Source organism: Mesoplodon densirostris, chromosome 15 (assembly GCF_025265405.1).
Source record: "Mesoplodon densirostris isolate mMesDen1 chromosome 15, mMesDen1 primary haplotype, whole genome shotgun sequence".
Taxonomy (NCBI): Eukaryota; Metazoa; Chordata; class Mammalia; order Artiodactyla; family Ziphiidae; genus Mesoplodon; species Mesoplodon densirostris.
Genome location: NC_082675.1, coordinates 5,114,368 through 5,133,491, shown reverse-complemented (window position 1 = coordinate 5,133,491; position 19,124 = coordinate 5,114,368). Strand labels below are relative to the sequence as shown.

Sequence of the window (19,124 nt, the reverse complement as noted above, 5' to 3'; positions counted from 1 at the left end):
TCACAGAAGAGCAAATTAGTAGATTCTGCTTGCTTTTGCATGTTTGTTCTTAACAGTTTGTTGCCTTTTGTTCTCTACTTAATGATTTGTTTGTTGCTGTTTAAAACGCCTGTGGACACAAGACAGGGTACATCCATGAGTGAAGAGGCTGAATCCATTGAGATGGGCGTAATGACGGAGCACCGGTGGAGCTAAGAGGGCACAGCTAGTGCCAGGCTCCGGGGTGGGAATAATCTTGGCTTTTAGGAGGAATAGAAAGGGGGAGGGCTTTCCCAGATCCAGTCCTATCTGATTAAGTTTTTGCTTCTGTAGAGATAAGAACAGTTCACCACATGAAGGCACCTCGGAGATGCAGTTTTGGTGTTGCAACAAGCAGTGTCATGATCCAGCTGGTATCGCACCAGGAACGGTTACCCAAGTTTGAAATAAATCTCCAGCTCTCTAAGACCTGGGGCTTCTTGTCTTATATGCCTCTGGATGTTTATTTTTTAAAAAGTTAAAGTGTAGTTGATTTGTAATGTTGTGTTAGTTTCAGGTGTACAGCAAAGCAATTCAATTATATATAGATTCCTTTTCAGATTTCTTTCCATCGTGGATTATTACAAGATATTGAATAGAGTTTCCTGTGCTATACAGTAGGTCCTTGTTGGTCATCTATTTAATATATAGTCGTGTGTAGCTGTTAATCCCAAACTGCTAATTTATCCTTCCCCTCTTTCCCTTTTGGTAACCATAAGCTTGTTTTCTATGTCTGTGACTCTATTTCTGTTTTGTAAATAAGTTCATTTGTATCATTTATTTAGATTCCACACATAACTGATATCTTATGATATTTGTCTCTGTCTGACTTACTTCACTTAGTATGATCATCTCTAGGCCCATCCATGTTGCTGCAAATTATTTTATTCTTTTTTATGGCTGAGTAATATTTCATTGAATATATGTACCACGTCTTCTTTATCCATTCTTCTGTTGATGGACACTTAGGTTGCCCCCCCATCTTGGCTATTGTGAATAGTGCTGCTATGAACATTGGGGTACATGTATCTTTTTGAATTATAGTTTGCTCTGGCTACATGCTCAGGAGTGAGATTGCTGGGTCCTATGGTAATTCTATTTTTAGTTTTTAAAGGAACCTCCATACTGTTCTCCATAGTGGCTGTATCAATTTACATTCCCACCAACAGTGTAGGAGGGTTCCCTTTTCTCCACACCGTGGATGTGTAATGTTTATAATCTGTCTCTGAAGGCTGTTTCTGAAGAGATGACACACAGTTAAAGAGTCTGCTGGGGCTTCCCTGGTGGCGCAGTGGTTGAGAGTCCGCCTGCCGATGTAGGGGACACGGGTTCGTGCCCCAGTCCGGGAAGATCCCACATGCCGTGGAGCGGATGGGCCCGTGAACCATGGCCCCCGAGCCTGTGCATCCGGAGCCTGTGCTCCGCAACGGGAGAGGCCACAATAGTGAGAGGCCCGCGTACCACAAAAAGAAAAAAAAAAAAAAAGAGTCTGCTGGACAGGGGAGACTGTGCCTAAGACAGTTCTGAGTACCCTGAGCTGCGTTAGCCATGGCTTTGAACATCCCAGACAGAAATCTGGTCTCTTTACAGTACTTGCTTTTTGCCCCCTCAGGGTGCGATCATGACCCGTTGCATAGGAAGTCTCGCTTTTGAAAAAGGAAGATTAAGAAATATGGTTGCTTCTCACTTTCCAAGTCTCTGTAACTTTGGAGCTTATTTCACAGACACAGCTAGAAATACAGGAGCCTAGAACACAGGTACCCAGCAGGGTTCTCTGGTTGTTCATTCATCAAAGAACAGATGGGTCTCTGGTCTGTGTGCAGAGGACAGCATTGTCCCCGGCAGGACACCAAGCGAGGCAGTGTCGCCTGCAGCTTGGTCTCCCTGGTCTTTGACACTCCCACAGCTACCACAGTTGATAACTCATGTGTCACCCAGCTTTTGTGCATCTGTAGGATCTGAACTAATGGCTCATTTTTTGGTCACAGCAGCATTAAAACAGGGATTTGACTGAAGGATCGTGTGTGTGTTTGTGCATGTGTGTGTATGTATGTGCTTGACTCTGAGTCAGCCTGGTCTTGGGAGATTGTGCTCCTGGGCTGGGTAAATGGAGGAACGCTGTCCTGGGGTGGAGCGAGCAGAAACTGCTCTGGGAACACCTCCCAGAGAGCAGCCTCGGGGCTGCAGAGCTGCTGCATTTCAGTGGATACAAAGTGGAGTTACGTACGGGGCACAGCCAAGTGGGTGGAAGGGCTTGTTACCAGAGGGCTCCTTCGACGTGTTGAAGGCAGAGGTTTCTCACGGGCATCCCCTTAGGTTGGGACGTGTGAGTTAGTTACCTGTTCACTGTAGTATCCACCTGTCCAGTTACTCACCTTTATACCTGCCTGGTCCCTGGAGGCACTTGAGTTTACAATCATGGGTCAGAGGAGCTGGGACCTGGGTAGCCTTCTAGAAGCCTCCTAGCCCCAAGGCTGGCAGAGAAGTAGTAAAGACACCCCCCACGCCCTCTCCCACCCCTGACCTGAGGGGCCACGGGGGCCGCTGTGACGGACATCTCAGGGACGGTCGGTGAAGAACGGGAGTCCTCATAGCCTGCTGCCCTCTCCCATCTTTGTCCATCCACAGAATCCCACTCCTCCTCCATCCCTGGCAAGACTACCTTCAGTTTTTATTTTTAAACCAGCCAGGCCAAATGGGGCTGAGAATCAAAATTAATTTGAATTTTAGGAAGTAAAGAAAAAAATGAGTTTGTGGACTGAGGGTCATACCTATTACATGTCTTGCCCCCCATCCATGGGCCGGTGGGAGGTGGAACAGAGTGGAATAAGATGTCCACCTTTCCCCAAGGCTAGCTGTTATTTCATGGGGACAGGTTAGGTTGATGATGGTTAGAAGGTGCACAGAGGGGGTGAATGCATACTTGTTTGCCACATGCCAGGTCAGGTATTGTACTGTGGGGTGTAAATACATTCACACATTTAATACTTAAGGCTACCATCCAAGTGGGCACTATATCCCCATTTTATAGACAGGAAACAGGCCCAAAGAGGTTAAAATAATTAGTGTTAACTTACACAGATAGAAAGTAGCAAAACTTGGCTTTGAACCAAGGCATCAGGGTCTGGAGGTGTGCTCTTAACTCCTTTGTTGCAGTGCTTTTTCAAGCATTTTCCATCTGGACAAAAGGGACCCTGGAAGATGTTTGGAGCACTTCACCTGACAGACAGCCCGGAGGATGAAAAGCCCTCGGGGGCGGGGCTGGCTGGCATCCTCCTGGGAGGAGCCGTGAGCTGGGACCCGTGACCACAGGGATGCAGCCCCGGTTCTGTGTCTGCCCACTTGTGTGATTGTGGGCGTGTGAATCATTTCTCTGTGGCAGTTTCACAGATTTTCATGAGGAACAAATGAGAAAGTCCTTGGCAAGCATTCGGGTGGTAACCGAATGTGAGGCGCTGTTTCTGTGGCTACTATAAGCCACACATGAGGACGGGGTCAGACTTCGACCCGGGGCCTCGAAATCCACGCCAGCTTCCCTGCTAGGCTCAGCCTGCCTCTGTGCCCGAATTTGCCACCGAGGCTCCAACGCCAAGTTTGACTAGAGAGCCTTCATAATTAGCAGCCATCTCAGCATCAGAGAGATGCGGACGTAGGCCTCTTCTGAGCGCATCTGCCTTAGGTTGAGAAGCAAAAGTGGCTTGGCCTGGACATCACTGCTCTGTTTCCTCCTGTGTTGGATGAAACCTGGTCATTCCAGTTATGGGGACCCACTGCATTTCATTGTGTGATTGATTAATTCGACAAGTGTGCACTGAGTACCACGTGTGTGCAAAGCAGCGTATGAAATGGAGGATGTGATCAAACAAGCCCGATGTGGTCTCTGCTGGTGTGAGTCTTCCAGTCTCGGGCACCATAATGTATATAGAAACTTACACAGATAATTATTTAATATTAGCTGTGATAAGTGCTGGGAAGGGAAAATCGAGGTGCCGTAAAAGAAAAAAACTAACTCAGTGCTGTGTACCTGTGAAGGCTTCCCTGAGGAGGTGTTGATTAAGAATTGAAGGATGGAAAGGAATGATCTGGATAGTTGGAGGTGGAGGGTGGTGTGAGGGAAAAGTTTCAGGCATGAGGAAGAGTATCTGCAAAGGCCTGAAGCATTCAGGGTTCAGGTAGGAAAGAGCTGGTACCCCAAAGAGAATTTCATGGAGGGGCTTTGACTAAGTGGGGGCAGGGTCAAGGTGGTAACTGGCCCAAGGGTAGGGAGGAATTGCAGGAACCCAGGGAGAGCGGAGACTGGGGGACAGGGCTGGACCATAGGAGCTGTGCTCACAGAGCAGGGGAACTCAGCCACCATCACCAGCAGGGAGAAGCCAGGGGTATTAATACCCCAACTTCTCTTCTCTCACCACCTAATCTCCTGCTGTGCCTTCTATTGATTGAACCCAACTGGAAACCAGAGGGAGGGCAAGGGGGCCTCCATTGATGCTGTGCACAGCTGTCAGCCTCTAGCGGTACTGGACAAGAAGAGAAGGATAGAAAAAGGGTCTGCAGGAGAAACAGAGACTACCCAGTATAGCCAGGTGCAGGGAAAGTCTGGGGCTTCCGAGGAACCGAGAAGGACCAGTAGGAAATCACAGAGCCACAATCCTAAAGAGAGAATTAAAATTGCACCTGCTAAGTTCTTAAAATTCAATACTCATATGACATCTGTGAGATGGCTTCTGTGCTTCCATTTTACAGATGAAGAGACTGGGGCTCAGAGAGGTTGAGTAGATCGCAGAGTAGATAAATGCTAGAGCCAGGATTTGAATCCAGGCAGTCTGGTTCCAGAGTCTGTGCTTACAGCCACTACGCTATTAGCCACTGCCTCTACTGGTCAATTTTGTGATCTCTTAATCATGGTCCAGATCATGCAGGATCTTGTGGGATTTCAGACTTTTTCTAACAAAGGTGGTAACCAGTGAAGAGTTTTAAGCTTGGAATTTTGATGGCTCAGGATTTGGAGCAGCTCACCCTGATTGCTCTGTGGCTTGTAGCAGTGGTTGCAGGGTGCTTACAGCAGTGACACACACAGGACGATGACAGGGGACTTGCTGATGGGCTGGATATGGGAGGTAGTTACAGAAAGGAGGCTGTCAAGGTTGACGCCCGTGTTTCTGGTTTCAGTGATTTGGTGGATGGTGGTTGCCCTGGACTGAACGTTTGTGTCCCCCTGCCTCCCCACCCTGCATTGATCTGTGAAAATCCCAAGCCCCAGTGCGATGGTATTTGGAGCTGAGACCTTTGGGAGATACTTAGTTCATGAGGGTGGGGCTCTCATGATGAGATTAGTGCCCTTATAAGAAGAGACACGAGAGAGCTTTCTTCCCCCCTCTGCTCCCTGCCACGTGAGGACACAGCTGGAAGGTAGCTGTCTGCAAACCAGGAAGAGGGCTCTCAGGAACTGAATCTCCAGCACCTTGATCTTGGGCTTCCTAGACTCCAGAACTGCAAGAAACAAATTTCAGTCGTTTAAGCCACCCAGTCTGTGGCTTAGTTGCTATATGGCAGGTTATAGCATCCTGAACTAAGAGAGTGGTCTTTTCTCAAAGAGGACAAGAGAAGTAAGGTGGTTTTTGTTTTTATTTTTGGCTGAGTTGATCGTGAGTTCAGTTTTGGATGTGTTGAGTTTGATTTTCCTTTGAGACTGCTAAGAGGTGATTTCAAGTGTTCATTTAGCTATACATTTGGGACTTAGAAAGTTCTGTGTTGTAAAAATAACTTTGTGGATCATTATACTCTAGAAGGTAGATGAAGTTGGGAAAATGGATTTGTGTGTGTGTGAGGGAGAGAGAGAGAGAGGAAGAGAGAGGGAATTTATTTCTCAGGAGCTGTAAATACTAAGTTACTGAAAATTACTGACAAGTTTTCATGGAGAGGAAATATCCAATGTAGCAGGGTGATCCCTTGCTTGTGTCCAGGTTGGAGAGGAAAAAAATTCATAGTGACTCACAGAATGCTTTAAATTACTATGAGCTAACGATTCTTTACTAGGCATTCGAAAATTTATGTCAGTAAACATTCTTAAAAAAATAGGTTTGACAGAAAATGAGTTTAATTCCATAAAAGGTCAGGTTATTTTTGAGTTATGAATTGAATTTTTATACCTTAGCTTTGTTTATTAATATTTGGGATGGATATCACAAAGGGAGAGGATCTCTGATTGTTTCTGTAGATTCACTTTATTTAATATTTGCTCTCTGTGCTCACAAGGACTTGGAAATATTGAACATCCTTTCACCATCTGTTCTCCGGTCCTTGCATCACAGGTGGTAACTTTACATGTGTATCTCTGTGAACTTTGGGAGGATTTTATTTGCTACTCTGGTAGAAATGTCAGAACCTGGCTGTTTTTGTCAGTGCACTTCCAAATGCAAATAGAAGAAACCCAACTCAAAGTGGCTTGAAGGGAATTTACTGGCTCATGTAACTGAAAGACAACCTCAAGTCTGGCTGGATCCAAGTGCTTATACAGTGTAACCGGAAAGCCATCTCTTCCCACCTCTTACCTTTGCTTTCCCCTGCTGGTTTCATTCTCAGGCAGGTGGTGGGCTCTTGCAACACTTATTGCTTAGTGAAAAGAGAGCTGGGCTCAACTCTCCCTGAAAAATTCTGGGTGACATGTCTATTTCTGGGCCGATCAATTCAGGGGATGGGATATGCTGATTGGTTTGGTTGAGTCACATGCTTCCTCCCTGAACCAATCACTGTCCAGAAGGACGCAATGCTTTGAATGGCTACACATACCAACTCCTGAAGCCAAGGGTGGAGTCAGCCTAGCCTGACGTACCTGGACTGAGCATAAGTCGCTCCCAAGGGAAGTCTAGGTAGGAGCTGCATCAGAAGAGGAGGATGGATGCTGGGTGGACTCTACTTGTCCACCTGGTCTTCTGTGGATCAGATGACCAGGGCTGGGAACTTGTTGGATAACTCTCATGACAGCTTTTCTGCACTTCTCAGTCTGTCTCTGGAGCATTTTAACACCAAGGGATGGTTCTTTGAAATGTCAGCATTTAGAGCTGGGATGGGGTCACCACTAGGGCATTCCTGTCACCACCACCAGCATAGTGAATGCTGCATAGTTGCTCTATGCCAGGCTCCATTCTAAGCATTTTGTATATACCGTCTCCATTTAATCCTTGCAATGACACTGTGCAGTAGTACTATTATTAATAGTCCCATTTTACAGATAAGGAAACTGAGACACAAAGAGGCTAAATGACTTTTCCAAGGTCACACAGCAGGAGTCCAGGTGTGTTCTCTTGTGTCCTTTTTTCTTTCTTTCTTAGAGTCCAAGTTTTAAGTCAGAAATGTGGCCTTAACTTCACTATTCTGTCTGTCTGTTTTGTAGGACTGTCTATTTCTCCTGCACATAGTAGGTGGTTAATGCCTGACATGTGGTAGATATGCAGTGTGTAGACCTTAAATTAAATCAAATACTTCTCAGTCACATTTGAATTCCAAAGCCCTGAGGCTGACTGTATCTGCTTTCCAAAATCCCTTTCATTTCTGGTTCTTAATGGCTGTACATTTACTAATCCTAGGTTCCCATAAAACAATATTACCTTGCTAACTGGATCACCACTAGCCATTAATCGGGCCCTGAGAAATTATCAACCTCCCTGCTCCTGCCGCGTGGGTCGCTCATGGGTGTGTGTGTGTGTGTGTGTGTGTGTGTGTGTTTCTCTGTCTTGTGTGAATGTATTGAACAGCTCTGCTATCAGAGAGGCTCACATTGTCTTTAACTTCACTCTGTGGGACATGATGATCAGAGACAGTGGTTGGGAATCAGAGGGTAAAGCTTTCTGTGTTTTGTTGTGTCAGACGTTTACATGTGACCTGAAGGTGGACTGGTTTTCATGGTGGGGGCCAGCACTTGGGGCTTTGCAAAGAAGTAAAGTGGATGAACGGACTGTATTCCTGATGGTACCACCATCATGGTCTTGAAACTGTGGCACATGTTGGCTTCATGGCTGTGACGCAGCACATCCAGGATTTGTAGGGGAGCTGCTTCCGCTTCGGTCCACTGACACTGAAAAATAAGCATGTGCTTCACATGGGGACAGGGGCAGGGCAGTTAGGGAGTGTCTGCAGCTCAGCCTGGGGTCCAGTTTGCCAGGGAAAGTATCCCAGGCATTGGTGTTGGGGGCAGGCGGTGGTGGGGATATTATCTCTACAGAGGCTGAAAAGTCAGATGTCTACAGTGTTTCTTAGTGGGGCCACTCTTGGCATCTGGAGTGGGGCAGGACTGTTCCATTCACAGCAGGGCAATTAGCATCCCTGGCCCTAATCCTTTACTTATTAAATTTTTAAAAGGTTTTTTTTGATGTGGACCATTTTTAAAGTCTTTATTGAATTCTGTTTTATGGCCCCGAGGCATGTGGGACCTTAGCTCCCCGACCAGGGCTCGAACCTACACCCCCTGCATTGGAAGGCAAAGTCATAACCACTGGACCGCTAGGGAAGTCCCGCTAATCCTTTAAATGCCAGCATTCTCATGTGAGTCTCGACTGGGGAAGAATCGGCTTCCATACGAACTGGCGTTGGTGGCAGAGTGTATTTCCTTGCTATTGTAGGACCAAGGGGCCTGGGTTTTTATTGGCTGTTGGCCCTCAGCTGCTAGAGGCTGCCCAGGCTCCTTGTCACATGGGTGTCCCAACAAGGCTGCTTACTTCTTCAAAGACACCCGGGAGAGAGATTTTCTCTCTCCCCACACTCAAGGGGAAAGGATTCAACAAAGGTATGGTCATCTGGAGTCAGGGGTCATCGTGGACCACCCCAGAGTTTGTCTGCCACACAGGGTATGGACCAGAAACAAATAAGTGGCTAAGTAAGACACGCTCTAGGCTGGATCCAGTCTTTTTTTTTGCTGGTTTTGGATGTCTGGGGCCAAGGCAGGGTTTTGGATGTGCTTATCTTAGTGCCTTAGGAAGTGTGAAGAAGGGAGTGATTTGTCAAATTTCCGATTTGTCAAAAGCTATACGTATAGTTGGCTTAATTTTTAATTTTCTTGGGTGAAAGATTAAATTAAAAAGTGAGACAAGAGGGGGAGATAGCCCCATGGGAATCAGCATGTGTTACTTTGGGAACGTTCTCACTTGCATAAAGGTCCCACTTTGCATGTCCCTGTTCCCCGGGCTGAAATCCACGCCCTCCAACAGTCTGCTTTGTTGGATGTGATTTTCCAGCACTGGTTGTCTGTCTGTCCTTCAAGCTGGCTCCTGTTCTCTTTCTGACTGAGACCAAAAATATCTGTCCTCAGCATCCAGGTTCAGCCACCTGGACCAGAGGGAGCCCTACCTGCTCTGTGGTCATGGGCATGGTGGCCTCCTCGCCTTGACTCTCTCCTGCTCTGTCGTCTTTCCAAGTTTAAATCGTGGTCTGAAATGAGCTCTCAGCAGAGCCTGCCTTTGCCACCCTCCAGGTGCCTAGTGGGAGAGGCGCACATCTCTGTCTGTGGTTAATGTATCACAGAGAAAGTGGTTTGCCGGGGAATCCAAATTCAAAGTATCTTTACACATCCTGAAAGTGCTCCAGCGCCCAGGGCTGGGCTTATCTCAGAAAGTGATTCGAACACCAGATGTTCCCTGGCATTATTCTCCTTGACAGAATGTGATTGTCTGAAATGTTTCCCAAGCACTCTTATCCAAAGAATGTTCTGGGCACCACCTGCATCCGAATGGCAGCCTGTTTAAAAACATAGCACAGTTGGGTTCCGTCCCAGACTTGCTGGATCACAGTCTTTGGAGGTGGGGTGCAGATACCTGTAACTAGGTGAGTCCGATGTGCTTAAAAGCCCTAGAACCTCTGGTCCATAGGGTTCCAATGCCTCCCTCCTGTGACCATGGTAGCTTTTGTCCCTTACTGGACATCTTCAGCCCTCAGTCTGATATTTATGGAGCACCCAGAGACAGATGACACCTTAGATAGAGACCTTTCATTCTACCACCATTTATTAAGCACCTCCAGTTTCCCAGGCGGGGCTCTCAGAACCATGGATAATGCGGGAAACAAAACATTAAAAAAAAACCCACAAAAAACCTTCCCCACTCTCCTGGCGCTTCCATCCAGTGGGGGAATACAGAGAATAAACAAGGGAAGCAAAGTTGGGGAGTATTAAATAGGGCTTTTTTTTTTCCGATTGGGTGGTCTGGAAAAAGCTCAGAGATGACATTTGCCCAAACCTGAAGGAGATGAGGGAGTGAGTCCTGTGGGTGTCAGGGGAGACCTTTCCAAGCAGAGGGAGCAGCCAGAACAAAGGTTTAAGGACAGGAAGACACGTGCTGTGTTAGGAACCACTAGGAAGCCAGCGCCCGGCCAGTACAGAATGTTAGCGTATTTCACACCATAAAATATGCATTTTTTAGACCATTGTCATTTAAAGCTACAGGTTAGTTATGGGAAGTTTTGCTTTGAGAATATTTGGCCAATGAAAATTAATCCACTGTAAATGGGAACGTAAAATCATGTAGAAAATCTTGAGAAAAAGGAAATGCGACTGGGATTTCTCTTCTTCCTTGAGAAATGAAAGAAAGATACACAAACAAGTTTGTTTTATCTTACAGTAAACAAAATTCAGGCTCAGTAACTCCCTTTCTGTGCCGCTCGGAACAAAGCATGCATTGCCCGTTGACAATTTTTTGTTGTTATTTTCCTCCAATTTTATATAACTGCACAGTACTGCATTTTTCATTTCACACTTGAGATTGCCAACAGGGTCACAAAAAGGATCCACTTAGCGGAAGTATTTCAGGGCTTCCCCAGTTTCCCCAGGAGCTTCACTCTGCCTTGCTACTCAGACTGCTCTCTTTTGAAGCACTTATCTTTTCTTGTTGATTTTCCCTCCTTCACTTGTGAACTGTCAGTAGATATGTCTTGAGGGGTGGTTGGTGGATCTCTGGTGGATCCTCTTTCTCTGTAGCTTTGCTGGCATTTGTCAATCCTCCAATGCTACAAGATTCGGCGGTTTCTCTCTGCAGTAGATGTGCATTGCATTTGCGTTGTATGTATAGCTGACGATCAGCAGAGCCTGACAGCCCACCCTTACCAAAGGCAGAGATGCTGCAGCAGGGCTGCGGTAGGTGTCACGGTCAACCAAGGGTCAAGTAAGAGTGGGGACTGATTTCCTTAAGGCTCAGTTCATCAACAAATATTGATAGTTTCTTAGTTTGCCAATGCATTCTCCTCTATGTAATCCCTTAACTTCAAGAATACAGATAACAAATAGTTGTATAATGAAGACCCTATCGAAGTATGAATATAAGTTTTTTTCTGTGAATGTCAGGAAGTAGTTGTTATATAAATGAGCCAGAGATGGTCCCTATAGGTTGGCCCCTGTGTTATTTCTTCATAGCAGACTGGGACCTGTTAGCTCAAGAGCCAAACTCAATTTTTTACACATCTAATTGTTTTAAATATACCCTAAATAAGCCTGTTTTAGCCATTTAGAGCCTGCTCTGCCTACCCTGCAAAACTGTTCCCAATGTCTGTTAGCCATAGACCTTGTAGCTGTAAGACCTCAAGCTGCAGTTGCCCTTTGGAGCTGTTTGACCTGGAGGCTTCCCACAGTGCTGCCTAGTGACTTGTAAGCGCCCTCTCTGATCCTCTTCTCCCTGGGGTTCCTTGCCTTCTTCCCCTTCTGGCTAGTGGCCCTCATGCCATGTCATTTGGAAGGTCTTAGGCTATGAGGGACTTAGGCATCACACAAACTTGTCAGATTGTTGCCGAGGTAAAGCTTGTTGCGTGCCACTGCCACCTAGTGGTCATATCTTTCCCTTGCTCAGCCTTTAAATCCCTCAAGCTCGTTACAGTGCTGAGACCATTAATCGCTGTCACAAGGTTTAGATTATTGTAGTTTTTAAATAACAAGAGTTAAGAATATCACCAAGCCTAAAAATATTTCTCTAAAACAAACTTAATGAATATTCAAGGCATGGATTTTTCTGGGCTTAGATTTTTCCAACAAATAGAATCTAAAATTGGGAAGGATTTGGACTAAGAACTGAGATTCTGGAACAATTTTATAACTTGTATGTAGGAGGGAGGCAGAACCTCAGTAATTTGGCTTCAGGCTTGTGGTTTTGATTCCTACCATCCATTTCTTCTGTTGTAACTTGAATTTCCTTTTGGGAGCCACTCCCTGCTAACCCCTCCCACGTGGTTCAGATGGGATTCATTTCACTCTTAGTGCAGGATGATCGTTGTCTGGGCAAACCAATAAGCATTGTCCTTTCACCCCACCTAGGCCACAGTGATAGGTCCAAGGTTGAGGACTCAGTCAAAATCAACCAATGAAAACCTGGTTCCAGGAGTTTGTTCTAGGAGAGAGAGTCTTGCTTTTCCCTTGCGGATGAGGAGGTGAGATCAAGAGCTGTTGGCAGCCACACTGTGACCACAAGAAGAGAGCCTATCGGTGCACAAAACCCACATATGTGAGACCTGAACAGAGTCAGGTGCCTAGGGAAGTGGGGACATCATTTGAACCTTTGTGGTGAGCCACTTCTAAAGCTGGTCCCACTTCTGGACGTTGAAGTACACTAGACATGAACCGGAATTGGATTATTTCTTTGGTCAACTACAATCACAGAAAATGTCTGAGACTTTGTCAGGTGCACACTGATGTCCTTTGAACCCAAAGTGTCGAGGGTTCAAGTGTAGAGTAACCTTTATGGAAAAAAAAATAAAAGGATTTACTACGGCAAATGGACGGTTTGCTCCGTCTTGGGATATGAGAGGAATTTCCTGCCACGGAAAAGGAGTAAGATCAGGGAAATCATATCTAGAGAGGAGGTGGCTGGGGTCCCGCGTGGAGACTTAGAGCAGTTTCAAAGGACATCTCACAGGGAGGGGGCTTGATGCCTGAGTGTATGATCTCTGGAGAGTCTGCAGTAGTTCATGGTGAGAAAAATCATAATAGCTAACACTGATCAGTTTCTTTGTCCCAGGTGTTCTTCTAAGCACTTTATATGCAGTGATTCACTTAATCTTCATACAAACTACACTATAGATAGATATTATTATTACACACATTTTGTAGATGAGGAAACTGAGTCACAGATGTTCAGTGATTGGTATCCAAACTCTCACAGTTAGTTCATTGTCATCATCACTAACTCCACCACCTCCCTGACCTTCATCCTTAGAAGCATCCAGCTCTCCTAGGCGGGTAGGAATGCCTGGTGCTTCATAACCACCAAGGCAAAAATAATTAGAATGTATTTCTTTTGGGGAAGAGATAGTTAGGGAGTTTGGGATTGACACGCACACACTGCTTTCTTTCTTTCTTTCTTTTTCTTTCTTTTTCTTTCTTTCTTTTCTTTCTTTCTTTTCTTTCTTTATCTTTATTGGAGTATAATTGCTTTACAATGGTGTGTTACTTTCTGCTGTATAATAAAGTGAATCAGCCATACATATACATACATACCCATATCTCCTCCCTCTTGCGTCTCCCTCCCACCCTCCCTATCCCATCCCTCTAGGTGGTCACAGAGCACCGAGCTGATCTCCCTGTGCTATGCGGCTGCTTCCCACTAGCTATCTGTTTTACCTTTGGTAGTGTATATATGTCCATGCCACTCTCTTACTTTGTCCCAGCTTACACTTCCCCCTCCCCGTGTCCTCAAGTCCATTCTCTAGTAGGTCTGTGTCTTTATTCCCATCTTACCCCTAGGTTCTTCATGACATTTTTTTCTTAGATTCCATATATATGTGTTAGCATACGGTATTTGTTTTTCTCTTTCTGACTTACTTCACTCTGTATGAGAGACTCTAGGTCCATCCACCTCACTACAAATAACTCAATTTCGTTTCTTTTTATGGCTGAGTAATATTCCATTGTATATATGTGCCACATCTTCTTTATCCATTCATCTGTCGATGGACACTTAGGTTGCTTCCATGTCCTGGCTATTGTAAACAGAGCTGCAATGAACATTTTGGTACATGACTCTTTTTGAATTATGGTTTTCTCAGGGTATATGCCCAGTAGTGGGATTGCTGGGTCGTATGGTAGTTCTATTTTTAGTTTTTTAAGGAACCTCCATACTGTTCTCTATAGTGGCTGTATCAATTTACATTCCCACCAACAGTGCAAGAGGGTTCCCTTTTCTCCACACCCTCTCCAGCGTTTATTGTTTGTAGATTTTTTGATGATGGCCATTCTGACCGGTGTGAGATGTTATCTCATTGTAGTTTTGATTTGCATTTCTCTAATGATTAATGATGTTGAGCATTCTTTCATGTGTTTGTTGCCCATCTGTGTATCTTCTTTGGAGAAATGTCTATTTAGGTCTTCTGCCCAGTTTTGGATTGGGTTGTTTGTTGTTTTGATATTGAGCTGCATGAGCTGCTTGTAAATTTTGGAGATTAATCCTTTGTCAGTTGCTTCATTTGCAAATATTTTCTTCCATTCTGAGGGTTGTCTTTTTGTCTTGTTTATGGTTTCCTTTGCTGTGCAAAAGCTTTTAAGTTTCATTAGGTCCCATTTGTTCCTTTTTGTTTTTATTTCCATTTCTCTAGGAGGTGGGTCAAAAAGGCTCTTGCTGTGATTTATGTCATAGAGTGTTCTATGTTTTCCTCTAAGAGTTTGATAGTGTCTGGCCTTACATTTAGGTCTTTAATCCATTTTGAGTTTATTTTTGTGTATGGTGTTAGGGAGTGTTCTAATTTCATTCTTTTACATGTAGCTGTCCAGTTTTCCCAGCACCACTATTGAAGAGGCTGTCTTTTCCCCACTGTATATTCTTGCCTCCTTTATCAAAGATAAGATGACCATATGTGCATGGGTTTATCTCTGGGCTTTCTATCCTGTTCCACTGATCTATATTTCTGTTTTTGTGCCAGTACCATACTGTCTTGATTACTGTAGTTTTGTAGTATAGTCTGAAGTCAGGGAGCCTGATTCCTCCAGCTCTGTTTTTCTTTCTCAAGATTGCTTTGGCTATTCGGGGCCTTTTGTGTTTCCATACAAATTGTGAATTTTTTTGTTCTAGTTCTGTGAAAAATGCCATTGGTAGTTTGATAGGGATTGCATTGAATCTGTAGATTGCTTTGGGTAGTAGAGTCATTTTCACAATGTTGATTTTTCCAATCCAAGAACATGATATATCTCTCCATCTATTTGTATCATCTTTAATTTCTTTCATCGATGTCTTATAATTTTCTGCATACAGGTGTTTTGTCTCCTTAGGTAGGTTTATTCCTAGATATTTTATTCTTTTAGTTGCAGTGGTAAATGGGAGTGTTTTCTTAATTTCACTTTCAGATTTTTCATCATTAGCGTATAGGAATGCAAGAGATTTCTGTGTGTTAATTTTGTATCCTCTGCAGGGAAGTCTCTGCATGGGGCAGAGTAGGAGGGAAGGGGGGCAGGTTTTGGAGTCAGGGGATCTGGTTTCTAATCCTGGCTCTGTCACTGTCTAGCTCTGTGACCTCCAGCTCGCCGCTCCTTCTGGGGGTGTGAGGGTCACAGTTTGATCATCAGGACATTGGGAACAATAGTAATCATCCTGACCATGGGGCTGCTTGGTCAAATTGCTCTGTGATCCGTGTATGTGGAAGAATGTGATAAGCCATTAAAGTGGCAAGTACTGGTAGAAATGAGGAGGTGCTCTTGACAGTGGGGGGACTCTGCTTATGGAGACATGCATTCTGGAACATTCTCTCCAGTTGCCCCTTTGGCAGCAAGATGGAATGGCTGGAAACAGGGACACAATGGGACGCCTCTATTCATGGCTTGCATAAATTAATTCCCGGAACTTTGTGATGGCAAGAAAGGAAGCTTTGAGGAGTTAGCATATGTAGTCACCAGAATTCAACAGGAAAAACCATCCAGTTGGGACAAGGAATGGCGCCTGAATCTCTGGAAGGGGTCAGGAATGCCAAATGCAAGAGCGAGCAGGTGTATGTCTTAACATCTGTGTAAGGTCCTATAAGAAGGGAATACAGGAAGCAGAAACTTTAAAAAATTTAATTAGATATGCAAGTATTTGAGTCCCCTAATTCCACCCGGGGTTCCTTATGGTAGGCAGCAAAATCAGGGGCTTTAGGACAACCCTTGAGTCCAGAACATTCTCTCCTGCTGCTTGAAATTCTGACTTTAGGGATTCCCTTCTTTGGGTCCTTTTTGGATTTTGATAAATCCTTTTTTAAAGTTTCAGTCGCTCCTGGGAGGGTCCATTCACCTGTTTTTTCTTCTTTTCTTTCTTTTTTAATTGAAGCAAATTTCACATAACATAAAATGTACCATTTCTAAGTGAATAATTCACTGGTGTTTAGTACACAGTGTTGTGCAGACACCACCTCTATCTAGTTCCAAGACATTTTTATGACCCCAAAAGGAAGCCCCATACCTGTTAGCTAAGCAGCTACTCCTCGTTCTGCTCCTCCCAGCCCCTGGAAACCACTAATCTGCTTTCTATCTCTGTGGATGTACCTGTTCTGGATATTTTATGTAAATGGAACCATACAATACATGGCCTTTTGTGTCTGGCTTCTTTCACTTGGAATGATGTTTTTGAGGTTCATCCACGTTGTAACATGTATCAGCACTTCATTCCTTTTTGTGGCTGAATAGTATTCCACGATACGTATATATCACATTTTGTTTATCCTTTCATCATGTGATGGGCATTTGGGTTGTTTCTGCCTTTTGGCTGTTGTGAACAGTGCCATCATGAGATGCATGTACAAGGGTTTGCTTGAGTATCTGTTTTCAATTCGTTTGGGTCTATATGCAAGAGTAGAATTACTGAGTCATATAGTAATTCTGTGTTTAACTTTCTGAACATCTGCAAAGCTGTTTTCCGCAGTAGCTGCACCATCTTACATTCCTACCAGCAGTATACAGGGGTTCCAATTTCTCCACATCCTTGTCAACATTTATTATTTTCCCTTTTTTTGATGATAGCCATCCTCGTGGGTGTGATGTGGTATCTCATGGTTTTGATTTGCATTTCCCTGTTGACTAATGATGCTGAGCATCTTTTCATGTTCTTATTGGCCACGTATATGTTCTTTGAAGAAACATCTATTTTCAGATTGAGTTATTTGTCTTTTTTGTTGTTGAGTTGCAAGAGCTCTTTATATATGCTGGATACTAGACCCTTATCAGAGATATGATTTGTGGATATATCCTCCCATTGTATCCTTTCACCTTCATTCATATGTTTTAAATTGCATCTTAGACCTTGCTGTTATGTGTGGATTTGATTAATAAATCTCTTGGAGGGAATATTTGCTTCTCAGTTCTTGGTGGCAGTGGAATGTCTGTCTTGATGGATCTGTCTTTGCTGATGCTCCTGTAACTCCTGCACACATACCATTTTTTTGCATCGTGGCATTCCTTTTGCCTTCTCTCTGGAAAAGGATGCCCAGAGCCTCACTGGGCATTTCTTGTTAGTCCACAGGCCTCTGGGAAGCAGAGGGGGTTCAGGTACCTTCACAGCCAAGCAGGCGCTGACCCTCTGCAGCATTAGTTCATGCACCTGGAAGTCCAGTGACACCCTTTTCATATTACTTACATTTAGTTAAACACAGCAAGCAGCTTGGCTTTCCATGACCCTGTCTTCCTCCTGATTGTTCTCCAGACAAGTCCACAGCATCTGGGCAAGTCCTAAGGCCATTGTCAGAGAACTTGGATGCTGCCTTGCAATCCCTGTGGTCACAGAGGAGAGGTATTCTGGTTAGTAGCAACATGAAGATAGTTTTAGGAGCAGGGAAGAAATGGCAGACAATCCAGGCTGGGAACTCTCTTTGGCCTTTGCTCGATGGCTGAAGCAGCTGGGGCCTTGGATTCTTCCTTGGGGAATTGAGTTCTGCAAACATCGCACCAGGCAGTACTTGGCCACTTTAGCCTGCCTGAACGCTGTATTTCTTCTGCTCCTCTGAGGACCGCGTGGTCCCACTGTTTCCTCTTCACAGTGTGATGGGTGCTGCCCGCATCCCCCTTGGTGCCCTGGATGGTGCCATCTCCTGGGCTGGCATAGCCCCTGCAGCCTCTCAGACCCTCCCACCTCATGGGGACCCTTCCCCATCCCCAGGGGAAGAACCGGGCCCCAGATTCCATCCACACCTACCAGACACATCTGTCTCGTCTCCGTCCCACGGGACCCCTGAAACAGAGAGCGATCTGGTTCCCAACACACCGATCAGACAGAAAATTAACAGACATGGCAAAATGCTGGGGCTCCTACTTTGGGGCCCTTGTAAAAGTAACAGGACACTTAGTTTTCAAAGGAAAGGCATTATGGCCACGCTTCCCTACACGTCCCAGAGGAAAGGGGAGAGCTGTGCTAACTCCCTATTTTTGCTCCCTGTTTTGAACTAAAATGGTCATATATATATATATATATATTTTTTTTTTCTACCCCACAGAATTAAGGCAGCAGCAGGTGTGAAAATAACCGCAGTGAGAGTCAGCAGCGAAGACCAGTGGGCGGTCCAGGAGGAAATTGACAATGACCGTGTTCAGACAGCAGCCACCCTCACCTGCGTGGGTCACCACCCGGACATACAGAGCAGGTAAGCGCTGAGATGCTCAAGGCGCCTCGGCAGTGGTGGGTTGGGGATGGTTGCAAACGCTGATAGGAAAATAATGAGTGTATAAATAAAGCGGTGCCTCTGCATTTTTATTTTTTTGTGCCCTTTTAAAAAAATTTTTATTTTATTTATTTTTTGATACAGCAGGTGCTTATTCGTTATCCACTGTATACATATTCGTGTATACGTGTCAATCCCAATCTCCCAGTTCATCCCACCACCACCCTCCCCCACCTCCACTTTCCCCCGCTTGGTGTCCATACGTTTGTTCTCTACCTCTGTGTCTCTATTTCTGCCCTGCAAACCGGTTCATCTGTACCATTTTTCTAGGTGCCTCTGCCTTTCATGGGAGACGTGTTCCTTTGAATTCATCAGCTCAGCTCCGTCCTACAGCTTCTGAATGTATTATCGGATGTGCTGCAGGATGAGGGCTTTATCCTTTATGCTCTTTGTACATCAGTGACCTAATTAGGTTGGCAATCTCAAAAATGACCTGAACTCCTATTTGTCCCAGTGCAGGGTTTGAT

General features: G+C 45.0%; 1 protein-coding gene across 1 annotated transcript in view; it reads left to right on the top strand.

The window, feature by feature from the left end:
- The window catches only part of LOC132502799 (transmembrane protein 132B), a 374,167-nt gene that overhangs the window by 171,748 nt on the left and 183,295 nt on the right, over positions 1-19,124 (top strand). Inside the window, exon 3 of the mRNA XM_060118978.1 lies at positions 18,433-18,579. Coding sequence (XP_059974961.1) covers positions 18,433-18,579 — 147 coding nt within the window. The remainder of the gene's footprint in view (positions 1-18,432; positions 18,580-19,124) is intronic.